General features: G+C 47.4%; 1 protein-coding gene across 3 annotated transcripts in view; it reads right to left on the bottom strand.

Annotated features, from left to right (window-relative positions):
- RAPGEF3 (Rap guanine nucleotide exchange factor 3) overlaps window positions 1-14,722 on the bottom strand; it is a 76,942-nt gene that overhangs the window by 33,093 nt on the left and 29,127 nt on the right. For all 3 annotated transcript variants that reach the window (XM_084836510.1, XM_084836512.1, XM_084836511.1), the window contains 9 exons: window positions 12,980-13,101; window positions 9,979-10,141; window positions 9,170-9,254; window positions 7,912-7,972; window positions 6,923-6,999; window positions 5,641-5,787; window positions 4,060-4,175; window positions 3,138-3,226; window positions 2,438-2,516 (listed from right to left, as the gene is read on the bottom strand). In XM_084836510.1, the coding sequence (XP_084692636.1) occupies window positions 2,438-2,516; window positions 3,138-3,226; window positions 4,060-4,175; window positions 5,641-5,787; window positions 6,923-6,999; window positions 7,912-7,972; window positions 9,170-9,254; window positions 9,979-10,141; window positions 12,980-13,101 (939 nt within the window). The remainder of the gene's footprint in view (window positions 1-2,437; window positions 2,517-3,137; window positions 3,227-4,059; window positions 4,176-5,640; window positions 5,788-6,922; window positions 7,000-7,911; window positions 7,973-9,169; window positions 9,255-9,978; window positions 10,142-12,979; window positions 13,102-14,722) is intronic.

Below are 14,722 nucleotides of genomic sequence, written 5' to 3'. Positions count from 1 at the left end.
TTTCCCACCACACACAGAATGACCTCACGTCAGGCACATTGTGGGAACATTAAATGGTAGTTGCAGTCAGATGCTGCCTGGAGCACTTGACCAGGAAAAAATGACAGGTGTCAGCAGTGGGCCCTACCACGGTACTGGGACCCCAACATCTGCCCAAGGATTCCAGGTGGTGACACCGGCCCTGCTGCGGACCCCAGGCAGTCAGCAATCAGACTGGGGAATAGAGAATTCAAATCTTCCTGACCCTTTAAAGACAAAACTTTCTTTTTCCTGAACTGATTTCAACATTCCAGAAAAGCACATTTTTGAGTTATACAGATGTCTACTTTGGACGCAGGCATCAATGTTTTGTGGGCATGGAAAAGTTAGGGTCTGGGTTCTTCAGAGGGGGAATAACAGAAAAGTGGGGGAAATGGGGGAAACGGAGGATTTTCTTAATAATCAATCAATACCAAACTTGGTTATATGCTTTGGGCTCAAAAATATATATAACATAGAACTGGCCTGACATTACTATAGAGATTAAAACAAACAAATAAAATGTCATATTCATATAAAAATGATATATTAAAATATAAATCTGGGAACATATTAAAATTAGGGCTGCAACCCAATGAAGGGCCTTTTGATCAATTAATCACATGTGTTTTTACTCAGTTAGGCTGCAGTCCTCTACCCACTTACCTGGGAGTAGAGATGGGTGAGTTTGTCAAGCTCAGTTTTGTTCAGGTTCTCACTGTCCCCATGCTATGTTTATTCCATCCCAATTCTGCACTTTTTTTAATACCGAAACTCTCCCCACGACCTGAGTTCGATCCCAGCGGAAGCTGGGTCCCAGGTAGCCGGCTCAGGTCAACTCAGCCTTCCATCCTTCCGAGGTTAGTAAAATGAGTACCCAGCTTGCTGGGGGAAACGTAGTCACGACTGGGGAAGGCAATGGCAAACCACCCCGCTATAGTCTGCCATGAAAACGCCAGCGCAAGCGGTGTCCCTCTAGGAGTCAGCAATGACTCGGTGCTTGCACAGGAGGAACCTTTCCTTTCCTTTCCTGCACAAAAATTTGTACACATTTTAATGTGATTTTTTAAAAAAAATCCACTTCTTAATGCATTTCCCCAAATGTACAGTTTTGTGCGCACTTTCACAAAAATGTATGAATTTTTCCCCACTGAATAAAGCTTTTTTTAAAAAAATCTACACGTTGTTTGTGTGCGTTTTTTAAACATACGCATTATTGTATGCATTTACTTATTTTTTGCAAACTGTGCCATAAACTTTGGAAACGTACACATGTTGGCATCAAACTACATTCCACTTTATGTTTAGGTTTGGGATTTAGTAAATTTGCATTAAAATGTGAACTGGACAAATTTCTCACCCATCCCTACCTGGGACTAAGCTTCACTGAACTCACCGGGTTACGTCTGCATAGACATGTGTACGGTTGCACTGTTACTTAAATTTACATACATTGCATATGGGTACTTAAACCAATAGCTCTGAAGCAAGAAACATGTGCTCTTGGTTATTAGATGATGCACACAGGCATCTTAGGAGGCATCACCTTAGAAGAAGAGGCATTCCCTCCTGTGTATTGTGTGAGAACAGGGAGAATGCCTCTTTTCAAGACCATGCTTGCCATCTGTTTTTATGCGTATTTGTGTTTTTTAAAAAAAAAAATCATGCAGCAAAATCTGCTTCCTGATTAATTGGGGAACCTTCTTCATTTAATTAAAAGTTTTAAGAATTGATTAAACTAACCAATTGATTGATTAAGCCCTAATTAAAGTGTACATTCAAACTGTTGGGACAAGAGCTTTTTTTTTTTTTAACCAAGGACACTGGAGATGTTTGCTAGGAGCATACATCTGAGATCTCACTAGTGTAAAGATGAGTATCTAGGAGCCTCTGGGTGAAATCTGACCCCCGATTGACACTCCTTCCCCTGCTGCTATTTACTGATCCAGAGGCAAGAGGGGAGTGGGCCAGGAGTTGCAGTGACCCTTGTTAGCAGCCAGTGCCACCTCCAGGTTTTGGAGGGGCCTTGGGCAAGACACCTTCAATGGCCCCCTCCCACAGTGAGTCCACCTTCTCACCACCATTGCCCTCAGCTGCTCTCATCATTGCTGCCACTCGCTTGCTTGACAGGCAGGAAGCCAGTGAGCAATTACGCAGGGACATCTTCTGCTCCTCCTTCTCACCACCACTGTTCTCTGGGCCAGAGCGTGAGATAGGCAAAGAAGCAGATTTCAATGGTGAAAAGGAAGAGCACGTTGAGGGGGCTCTCGCCAGTGGGCCCCTGCTAGAGCGCAGGCCCTCGGCAGGTGCCCAACCATGCCTGCCCTTGACATTGGCCATTCAGCCCACTATAGCAGGCTGCCAGAAAGAAACCGTTTGCTGACAAGGATCCAGGGGAGACACAAGCAACGAAGGATATTGTTGGAGCAGAGTTCTGCAGAGCTGCAGTGTCGGCATGAACACGTTGTGAGTCAGGAGGAAATCTCCAAGGAAGGTGTCTGCGAAGAGACCAGAGAAGCCATTGTGGAACATGAGTACCGGGCTACATGATCCCCTAATTGCCTACCAGCAAGCGCAGGAGCTTTGTAGTCTCACTCCCAGTGGAGGCTGGTGGCTCCGATTTCGGTGGGGCTGCAAACCCATTCTGGGTTTTAGTTAGCACCAGCCAGAACTCTGAAGGAACTATTCAAGGTGCTGAACCCTATCCCCAAAATAGGTTTAGCACCATAGATAGTTCCTTTAGAGCTCTGGCTGGTTCTGACTAAAACCCAGCATGGATTCATAGCCCCACCGAAATTGCAGCCACCAGCCTCCACTGCACACTCCTGCATAGAGCCCCATGGAGAATCCAGTGCACACACATTGCATGTTCTAGACCTGATTGTCCTGTTCATTCAAGGGAGAAGGCAGCCCACCACCCTTTGGACATCCATTAAAAATGAATGGGATGGCCTTGAAAGCATGGAAGGTCATCAGAGTCCCAAAGACTAAGCCTCTTGCCTGCACTAAGACCTGCTCCTAGAACTCTGCTCTAAATTGGCCCATGATCCAACAATTGACCTGGAGTTCCCACTCCTGTGTGCACACCAACCCTTCTGTTCAAGTGGTCCTCTACTTACCTAGGGGGTCAGAGAGCGTGGAGTCTGGACGCATGGCTTCCAGCAGATAGTCAAGTATTTTTTCAGGGGTCCCAGCCATCACTGAGTACCTGAAGGGAAGAGCAAGGCATGAGCATCTGAGACAGTGCAACAAACAGAGGGAAGACAGACCCAAGAGAGGTACATTAAGCAGCTATCACTGTGCAGGTTTTGGAGCTCTCCCTTGTATCGTTAGCAAACTGGACGACCCCCATTTTTTGTTTTGTATATGATGATTGGCCTCACAATCACACTACCTCATGGGTTTTGTAGACTACAGTGGTTACACAAGCAAATAGTGAAGATCTCATGCATGCAACTTTGCGCTCACAGTTGCACTGTATCATAGATTTTGTAGTCTTAAGGTTGCATATCATAAAGTCATCGAATCATAGGGTTGGAAGGGGCCTATAAGACCATCGGGTCCAACCCCCTGCTCCATGCAGAAAGCCAGATTCCCAGGCGGTCTCCCATCCAAGTACTAACCAGGGCTGACCCTGCTTAGCTTTCGAGATCAGACAAGATCAGGCACATCTAGCCCTTGATGCAGTGTATCCACGAGCAAAATAAACATGCAGGAGAACTACATTATTAGTTTACACCAGGACTGTTTGCACAGTGGATCTTACTACAGCAAGTGGAGATTTAAACAAGACATGTTCCTGCAATTCAAAGAAAAGAATTTTGCATCAGGAACACTCCAAATTCTGCCTCCATTTTCAATGGCGATCCTATGAAATGTCTCCTGGAAAAGACACTACAGCAGTTGGGATGAGTTTTAAAGCACTTCCAAGAGTCATTGGAAGTAAGTCCAGGTTCCTGATGCCCTGCTCTGTCTCATGGGGAAAGATGGGGAGAACAGAGAAACTACTTCCGCCTTTGCGATGGGGACAGTCCGCTGTACCTACTGCTCCCCGGAGTCCCAGGAAGGTGACTGGAGTTACTGCCTTGTGAGTTCTTCTCCAGAACGAGCACCACCTTCCCATGCTCCTTCAGCCGCAGGGTGTTGGCCTCGACATCCTACGGAGGAAAGCAGAGGCTGGCAAACTGAGTGGGATCATCATGCGTTGGTCGAGCCTGTTGAAGCTGCCCAACAGCTGTCGACCCAAAGCAGAGGTTCACAAACCTGGTCACAGCAGGGAAAGAAAAGAAATGAGCACCACCCCTTCTGAATCCTGCATTAGGTATGGTGTCAAGATGCTAGTCCTGTGCAGCTCCCTTACCAGGCTCCTGGCAGCCCACATTGCAAGTATTGGCATGAGCCATTTTGCACCTAATTTCAGAATATCAAAGCAGGCAAACTCCAATGGGGAAGGGGCATTGGGTTTAACTGAGACTTGAAGCCTTAGGATTCTAGTTTTGTGCTAAACCTGCCATACGTGCCGGGCGGGGTGGGGGGGGGGCAGCTGTTCAGTGTGACTGTGGCTGGGAATGTTAGAACTTGGCTTCCTCTTCCCAGAAACACAGAGAAAGCTGCAGCCTCCATTCGTCTTCCCTACTGGGCTCTGCATTGTCGCTTTACCATGACTTTAGGCATATTTTAACACCTCAAGTGTGCTGCTGCCAATTGAAGGGGTGGTGTAATTATTACTTACAATCACAGCATTGGAGTAATAAAATGGAGGTGGTTGATGTGGCATAGGGGTGAGCAGAAAAATCCAAGTCCAAAAATTGTTGGACTTCAACCCCCAGAAGCTCCAGCCAGCATAGGCAATGATCATGAATGCTGAGTGTTGGAACCATCTGGGGAGCTACTTTCTGCCCACCCCTAATGCAGAAAGCCCAGCCAGGAAGGAGCCAATGAGTCCCTGAAATGGGGTAGGGAAGATCCAAAGGGCAGGGGAGCAGCACAGAACGGAAGCCTAGGTTGATTCTGGAAAAGAGATGATAATGAAGAACTAAGATCTGAGCAGGAAACCAGGAGCTTAATGAATGGAGGAAAGAAGAGTGTTCAGGCACATCATGGCAGAAGTCCTGGAGAAGGGAGAGGGGACTTCATTTGCACCTGCCTCTCCATCCCTCCCTGTTCTCAGGTAACGATGTCTGAGAATTTTGTTATGAACAAGTCCCATTTGCAGCCGCAAACACAAAACCTGAACAGGAAATTTTCACAACTTCCTTAACTTGTGTTTGGGTTCAAAAGTGTGCACTCGCACAAGTGTGCATTCCCCCAATAATTGTGATTTTCACACTTCATTCTATGGGGGAGCATGTGCATATTCGAGAGGAAAAAATGCACACTTTTAAAATGACATTTTTTTCTGATCAAAATTCACATTTTTTCCTGACCGGGGGAAAACGGTCCGCTTGTGTTGGGGAATGCGAGCAAGGAGAACCCCAACAAGCACAAACATTGCATCTCTGCCCTTTCCTATCCTCGGGTCCCTTGCATTTGAGGCAAGCTTCCTCCACCAGATCGAACTCCACTGGAGTGCTGCAAAAACAAAGGATCCCAGCCTACAACATAACCCATTCCCGAGCCCACCTTGAGGATGCAGTTGAAGTCCCGCTTGTCTACACACAGGAAGTGGCAGCTGTCTTCACGGAGAATTATGGTGGCCGCGCGAGGGGCATCGTTCACCAGCGCCAGCTGCCCAAAGTCATCACCTTCATGCAGGGTGGACACTAAGCCCTGCAAAGCAAGGAAGTGAGTGTACCTGTCCATTATCATTCAGTGTGTGGGACAAGACATCATGCTGCCAAACACCAATTTCCCCTTCCTCCACTGCTGCCCTCTCCGCTCCCCATAGACATATTTCTGGTCAAAAAGCCTAGTTTGGGGGGCGGTGGGGAATGGCAGGTTAATCACAGCCTGGGAGAATAGGTTGCAGGGAAGAATCAGTGGGTGGGAGAAGGGTTAACTACACCATCCCACTGATTTTGCCTTGCAAATGTACTTCCCCTGCATGTGTTACAAGGCAAACGCCGATCTGGCAACCCTGTATTTGTCATTCAACATGTTGTTCCATCCTATTTTAATTATTAATATTAATACCAGTATATTTTAATATACATGTCCTATTGTATGTCTACTGTACTCTCTTAGTGCATTAGCATAAGGAAAAAGAAAAAAAACTTACAAGAGATGTGAGCGAGCTAGAAAAGTGGCTGAACTACTTCCCAAGCTAACTTTGTCCTTTGTGTCTGCGTGCACATTTATGTGAGAGCCCATGCTGATTTAAGGGGAAGGGGGAACTGGCATGCAATGGGCTTCAGGGGGTAAGGTTGTGGGCAAGGCAGAAAATTGAAATTGCCCATAAGGGCTTCAGGAATTATGAGCTATGGGACCATTTGGACTGTATGGTTTTAGGGCGACTTCCAGCTGTTGGCATGTGACCAGATAGGGATGTTTAAGAAAGACTGTTGGCATGGTGGGATTAGGTCAGCAGGTTTGGCCATATTATAAGAGGGGGAAAGGAACGGTATGGTGAGCAAAGAATTCATAACATTGGGAAACTCTGGGACAAAGTGGTACATTATATTGTGCAGAAATACAACCTGATCTAGGGCACTGACATAGGCCAAAAATTGTCCTATGGCTGACCATAGGACAATAGGGGTGGCTGACCCACAGCAGCCCTGATAGCATTGTGGATGCCCTGACCTCAGATCCCCCAGACACACCACTGTGTCTACAAGAATAGATTTCCCTCAGTTTGACCTTGGTATACATATTTCGAGACACACACACGCACACACACACCACCCAGATTTAACCCTAAGCTGGCCCTTTCCACATGAAGCCTACAGAGATGAAACGCACACACCTTGTCACGTGTGACGACATTGACCGATCCCTTCCAGATGATGTACCAGGAAGTGGCCTTGTCCCCTTGGCTGAATACTAGGAAGAATAAATATTGTACATCAGTGCCCTGGAAACGTAACAGGTCAGGCGCAGGCACAACCAGGGCCAAATAGCATAGGCAGCTTGTTAAGAGACAAGCACTTGGAAAAGCTTTCCACAACCTGTGGCCCTCTCGATGTGTTGAACCGCATCTCCCATCACTTCCTGCCAATGTGGCCATTGGCCATTCTGGCTGGGAATGACAGGCATTATAGTTCGACACATCTAGAGGACAGCAGGTTGGGAAAGACTGACTTAGAAGCGGAAATTAACTACCTGGGTTGATGGAGAGCATGGAGAAGAGGCAGGGCCAGCCCTAGCATTAGACAGACTGACACAGTCGCCTCAGGAGACAGAAGCTGGGAGGTGCCAGCAAAGTGTTGGAGGAGAAAGCTGTACACCATGCAGCCTGCTCTGCACCCCTTAAGTTAGCCTGCTGCTGTCAGGTGCAGTCTCAGTGTTGAAGATGGATTCATCTGCCAGTCCAGCTGGCTTTTTTGTACACAAAACGGGAAGGGCCGCCATATGTTTCTTCTCCTCGGGGAAGTAAATGTCCTGGGCCAGGCCAGACAAGATGAATAAGCAAGAAGCGTTTCTCAAGGGATACATGGACTGCTCACCAGGAACAGTGGAATTGGAGAGAGGGAAGGAGTGAGCTTGAAGGTAAGGAAAAGGGTTTCCTTCAAGATTTCATGGGAAGGAGAATTCTTCTGTGCCATCTGCTTGTTCCCTATCGCAGTCATTGGGCTGATGGCACAGCAACAGCACGCAAGGCCCATCCCCATCCCCACAAAGCCAGGTGACAGTGGCTGGCTCTGGGACACAAGAGTAGCATTTCCCAGCCCTCTAGGGACATTGGAGGAGATGTAGGTCCCCAAGTGACTAAACCATTACCAGCCAGTTACTCACATACAGTTCCAGCCTTTGCATGGGACTCAAACAGCAACACAGCAGCCAGTTCTCTCTTCACCTGCAGCAGGATGGAGACAACCAGTGAGTGTGCCCTAGAGCACCACATGACAGAGCACTCGTGGGTAGGTCAGGCAAGGCAGGTCATAGCGTTCGTGATTGAAGTACATGGCATAAAAGACAGAGTCAGCTAAACTGATCAATGATTAGACAAATACATGGATGAGAGGTACATCAAGGATGTGGATCTTAGCTGCAGAACCTTCATGCTCAGTGGCGACTTAGCTCTGATTACTAGATGTACATGGAGGTGGAATTGCCCACTGCCTAATCTTGTTTGCGGAGCAGCGTCAACATGTCAGGTATTTGCTGTTCTTTTTCTTTTTTTATTATTCTTATTCGTTTCATTTCTGGATTGTGTCCAGACTGCTGCACATGTGCAATTTGCCATAGCTTTCCTCCTCCATACTGGTCACTGATGTGCACAAGCGCATTGATTGAGAACTGTCTGAAAAGGATGACTTGATGGAATTACATCAAGTGTTTTAATATGTAACATGCATGCTGCCAACCTGCGAGGAAAAATAAATGCCGAACTGGAAACTGCACAGGTACCAATTCGGAAATTAATCTAGAAATTGATCAAGCCTAACCAGAAGACAGGTTGGGAACATTGTAGCAAATGTAAAGGTTGGGGGGGGGGTCCAAGGAAAAAGACACATTTGTTATTCCATTTGTATTCATTACTAAAAACACCATTCATTTAGGCAGGAAAGTTGTGGCCCTCCAGATATTTTGGCCTACAAGTTGCCCACCCCTGATTTCTAAGTACATTCACTTTTGTTACTCACATTTGCAGTGGCAACAGAGAGCTTATTTTGGTGGCTACGTCTTGGCAGCTGCCATTTTATTCTCCCCAAATGCCCCAGACATTACAACATTCCAGGGCATCTGGGATGGGGGGGTAGTGACCACCACACACACCAAAGATGGTGCCCCTCAATAGGGGATGCCATTTGTTCCCAGAATGCTCTGCAATGATGAAATATCTGGGCCATTCTGGAGCAAAAAAAGTGGCAGCCACATAAATCTGCTGCTGGGTAACCCATGAGGGATAACCCCTCTGCCCTCAAATGAGTGACAAATAATTGGTCCAAATGGGATAAGGAAAATGAACCCACCCATACCCACTTGTTATTCGTAGCTTTCATTTTGTAACAAGTTCGATGGAATGAGACAGGAACTGTCTGTCACTCACCGAACTGGAGAGATGAGCGACAGCTTTGATGTGCAGCAACTCCTCGAAGATCAGTGCAAGCTCCTCTTCTGTGCGCTGGCCAGGGCTGGAGGGTAAAAGACAAGCTAAGGCATGCCACAGAGACATATCCCAGGTTCCCCCATCACTTTACAGGCTCCCCTCTGCATCCTCACCCCCAAGGCTGTGCATACCAACTACTTCAAATCCACATTGTTAGTTTAAATGAATCATATAAATTATTGCATATATTTTCTTGATTCACCTAACCATGGGGAGGGACAAGGAACAGTGCAAGTACAGATGTTTCACCCTTGTAGTAACAGGAAACCTATCTTAACCTCCATCATAACTGCTGGCTTGTATGCTAATACTAGACACTATTGCCAGGCACCATGAAGCTTAGCTCCGGAATCATGAGGACTAGAAATTTACTTTTTAAAAGTGAGGGAAAGGCCAAGACATTGAGGCTGCAGGATCCTTCCAGCATATACTGTGGTGGTATCTAGTTTGAGAAACATCCTTCCTGGCAAGATCCAGCAGGCTCCTGCTCTATTTGTACTTAGATGGGCAATTATGCAAAAATGAAATAAACAAAATGATTGATACATCAGCTTCCATGGATGTATAACATGGATGGGGAAAATATGGCCCTCTGGATGTTGCTGGACTGCAGTCCAACAACACCTGGAGGGCCATATGTTCCCCGCCCCTGATGTACAGAATACACACAGTTCTGGAGCTCTGCGGCAAAGCCTGGAAACCTCCCCGTGTCTTCTCCACCTCCCACACTGCTCAATCCTCACACTCACGGTTTGCGCAGGACGCTGGTGAGCAATGCCGTGGGGCCCAGCTGGGTGAGCAACGCCAGAGCCTCCAGGAACTCCTCGCCATCCCGGTCTTCAGCACTTGGCTCCAGGGCCACAAAGCGGAAGAAGTGGGCATCCCGATCCTGGAAACAGCTCTCCTGCCGTACTGTGTGGGGGAAGACGGGTCAGTGCAGGTTGTGAATAAGATAAGAGAGCAAGGAGGAAGAGGTCAACAGAAGGATGATCTCCACCACGCCTGCACGGGGGATGCAGAGAGCCAGCTCTGCCATTCACAGCAGCTTTGCTTTATCCCCAGAACAGGCAGCCATTGGGGTGGCCACTGATGAATCACCCAATAAGGAGAAACGCAGCACCGAAAAAGAGGACCAAAGGGGGCACCGATATGCATAAACTTTGCATATGCTGATTTATGTGGACAGATGCACATTTAGAAATGATTATTGGAATTTAAATAGAAATACAGTCCATCTCACCACCATGTGGCAGACAGTGGCCAAGTGACCGGTGTGCCTGCCTGTTCAGTCCGCTGTGCAGGTGCTATCTGGTGAAGGGCAACAGTTTTTATGGTTCTTTATCTTTAAACCAGAATTGGACTGGGCAGCCCTTCAGACAGAGGGAGCCTTCAAATAGAGGACACTCCTCTTGCAGCCCTGCAAATAGAGGACTGTCCTCTATTAAAGAGGACACCTGGCCACCCTAGCAGCCATCTTGCTAGCAAAGGAGCTGGGACTGCAGTTGCTGTCCAACCACAGGAGGCACTCAAAACCATTTATAGGGAAGGGAGGGTGTGTTGATCTGGAGCAACAGAGAAGGATATCCAGACAGAGATGGGGGTGTCCAGAGCTAAGCTCCACCTCAAGTTTAAAGCTCAAGAGTTTTAAAACTGGCCCTGAATAGGCGCCGGGTCCAAAAAGCCAGTGACTATGGATGAGGAACAACAGAGCATATCCAATATTCGGAAATGAAAAGGGCGCAGATAGAACGGACTATGCACCAGCTGCGTAAAAAGTTCAGTTTCCTGTTTGTAAAAATGGAAACAACCGTGGCCTACCTCATGGGACAGTCACAAGCAAGTTCCCTTTAGACAGATCAGTTGAAGCGAAGTGCTGGGCTGATGACTGCGTATTGTCCTTTGCTTGGCAACAGTAGGGGAGAGATGGTTTGACACCATGAGATCTGTGGGCAGCGCTTTGTGACCTCACAGCTGGGACACACTAGCAAGCCATGCTTCCCTCACGAGGCAAGCGGTGAGGCCTCATTGGCCCATTTATTTATAGACTTTGTTTCACTATATATCCCAAGCCATATAGGGCTTCATAGGTCATAACCAGCACTTTGAATATTGCCCGGAAAAACAGACTGGTAGCCAGTGCAGCTGTTGTAACAAAGGAGTCACGTCCTCCCCCTAACTGGCCCTGGTCAACAGTCAATATTACCCAGTCAGTACTGCCATCTCTCTCTCTCTCTCTCTCTCTCTCTCTCTCTCCCCCTCCCTCTCTCTCTCTCTCTCAGGGATACCCAATATGGCAGCCACAAATCTCTCCACTACCTGCCCCCTTAAAAAAAAATAAAACTTTTACAAATCATAAGGTGCTTCTACATTAAGAAAAAACCCTGCAAAAACCCACATCCTTTCCGGAGCTTCCTGCTTTCAGTTTCTTTGCGGGAGTAGGAAGGGCTCCTTTACACGGCAGACACGTGGTTTGAACTGAGGGAGTGCCTCCCTCCCTCCCTGGCATGTGTGCAAAGGAGCGGGGGGGGGGAAGTGTCTTGTTTTGCATGCAACTTCTGCTGTACTCTTTTCTTGCAGCCCCCAGGAAACCTCTGACTTACATCTGAGTAGACATAAAATGTACAATTGTGCCATAATCCTTGGAGCATTTACATGGGAGTAAACCCCATTGAACTCAATGGGACTTACTTCTCAGTAGACATAAGATCACCCTGCAAGTTTGCGACCCTTGGGTAAGCCCCATTGAACTTAATAGGGTGCTCTGGAACAACAGAAGACATTGCTTCTGAGCTTGGTGGGGTGGGGGATGAGATGTGTCTCCCTTTGTTGCAGGGAGGCATTTTACCCTCTTCTCCCTCCAACTGAGAAATGTGCTCCAGCATTTACATGGCAGACACCTGGGAATCGAGGAAAGTCCTTCCTCAGCAAGACTTGAGCAGAGGCAGGAGTTGCAGTCAACAGGCAATTCTTGCCCTCGCACCTGTCAATCTGCTCCTGCATGCCCCGCTCCCATCTTCAATGCCTTTGTTATCCTGACCACGCGCACCCCCAGCAACTGAAAACAAATGCCCACAGCAGGCAGACACAGCGGTTTATCCCACTATTGGAGAATTTGACAGGGAGGTCATGGCGCTCCTGTTCCATGGGCTGGAAAAAATACCGCATGTTTTGCATTTGGGGAAAACATGGGATAGGCTGGGGAAAATTGCAAGACATGCCCTAGAGGGTAACAGCGTCATCTAAAGAGCCCTCAAATGTCCATGAGAGAGCCATCTCAATAGCAGGATAAAAGCTCCGTGTGATGAACCCCATTGGCTAGTTTTCTTTCTCTCCTTTTCTAGTCTCCAGCCTCACTCTTTCTCTCTCTACCCCATTGCCTTGCTCTTTCCCCCTCCCTCCCAGCCTCTAGCTTCCTTATTTCTCTCCACCTCTTTACCTTGCTGTTTCTCCCCTCTCCCAGCCTCTTTCCATTTGCTCCAACAATTCCTTGTTATCCTGCTCTTTCTCTCCCTACCCCGTTGCCTTGCTCTTTCCCGCTCCCTCTCAGCCTCTAGCCTCACTATTTCTCTTCCCCTCCCTCTTTAGTTCACTTTTGACTAGCCAGGCCCCCATGGCAGCCATTACATGACTAGCCACATCCTCCATGGGAGCCATTTTGTGGTGGTGCCCAGAGAAGTTTCTCAAATTCCCAAATGTGTCCATGGGTCCAAAAAGGTTAGGGAACCCTGATATATATGATGATCATCTCACCATGAGCCAGGACTCCTTCATCCATCAGAACCTGGCAGAGTCCAAGGGCCTGGCTGCGGGTCTGCACAGAAAGTCCTGCACTGAGTAGCGCATCCACCAATTCCTTCCCAGAACAGCACCGCCTGGAAGGGAGACATAAAGGGTCAGAGAGTTCCCAAGAGCTTCTGAGATCTGGGGAGCTAGATGAGAAAGTTAAGAACTGGAGATTTGACTTTGACTTTTAACACTCTGGTTTCCCCCACACTTTGTTTTGGATTGGACTTGGTGATGCTGTCTGAGATACACAAGAAACACATCATTCAACTGCCCTGTGAGCTGGAGAGGAAATGGAAGTAAACTGTCAGCATCACCATCTCTTCAAATAGGCTTTTAAAACAATTTTAAATCTATAAATCAACCCTCCCTTCCCCTTATTCTTGTGTGTGATGTCTTAAATTTGTATTGTAAGCCAAAGACTGAGGACAGGAAGGCAAAGATCTCCTCCACTGCTCCTCCCTCCCCATTGGCTCCAGCCCGGAAGGGCACAGGAACCTCGGAAGCCTCCAAGTAGCGAGGGTGCCGTCGATAAGATTGCGCCCTAAGTAATTAAGTAAATAAATAATCTAGAGAATTTGCTACTAGAAGATGTGCTTATGGCCATTAGCTTAGATGGCTTTAGAGGGGATTAGCCAAATTCATGGAGAAAAAAACCATCAATGGTGACTAGTCATGATGGCTATATGCAGCCTCCAGGATCAGAGGCTGAGGACCAGATGCTGGGGCACAACAACAGGATTGCCTTCCAGTCCTGCTTGCCGTGGGCTTCCTGGAGGCATCTGGGTGGCCACTGTGGGACTAAGATGAAAGCCTAATTGAACCTTCTGTCTAGGAAACAGAAGGATAGGAAGCTGCCTTATACCAGGTCAGACTGTCTGTCTGTCTGTCTGTCTATCTGTCTATCTATCTATCACATTTATATCCCACCTTTCTTCCACTGTGGAACTCAAGGTTGCTACATGTGGCTCCCAGGTGGTCTCCCCTCCTAGCCCTGACCAGACCCAGACCTGCTTAGCTTCAGCAAGGTGGCTGCCTCATGTGCCTTCAGACTCCCTCTGTTGTCTTCTCTCCATGGTCTTTCCATCTACTGCTACCTGATCCTTTTTAACGGGGGCGGGGGAGAGACCAGGGATTGATTCTGGGATCTTTTGCATGCAACACAGGTACTCTACCATTGAGTTATGACCCAACAGGGTTTTCCCCTCTGTTTTTATCTCAGCAATATTATCTCTCCTTGAAGTAACACAGATTGTGGGATGGACACTTACATGGGAGAAATGGTGGATGGAAAGTTAGGGTATTTAGCCCCTCCTGCATCCATTTTTCCCCCTTAAAATGCCTTCCTAGCAGCTATTTTTCCCCTCATCTGGGCTTATTTCCAGTTTGGGGGGCCAGCTAAGGGAACTCATTTGTGTTTAAAAATTGTTCTTAGACATATGTTGACTGTGTGTGTGCTGTCTGTTTATATTTTTTATGTAGAAGGTTTTGTACTTTGTATAATGCATTTTTAATGGTTTTTAATTTTGTGAACCACCCAGACAGCTTTGGCTATGGAGTGGTATAGCGATATAATAAATGAAATGAAATTTTAAAATAGCCTTGGGAAGTCAGGCATTTGCAGGAGAGAATTAGTGGGTAAGAGAAGGGTCAAGCACCCCCTTCCAGTTCTCCCCATTCCCACCCCCACATCTTCCTAACAAGTAAAAC

This window comes from Heloderma suspectum, chromosome 2 (assembly GCF_057233095.1).
Source record: "Heloderma suspectum isolate Gila_16-S chromosome 2, 16-S_ref, whole genome shotgun sequence".
Lineage (NCBI taxonomy): Eukaryota > Metazoa > Chordata > Lepidosauria > Squamata > Helodermatidae > Heloderma > Heloderma suspectum.
Note: the sequence above shows the minus strand (reverse complement) of the source record. Positions and strands in the feature narration are given on the sequence as shown.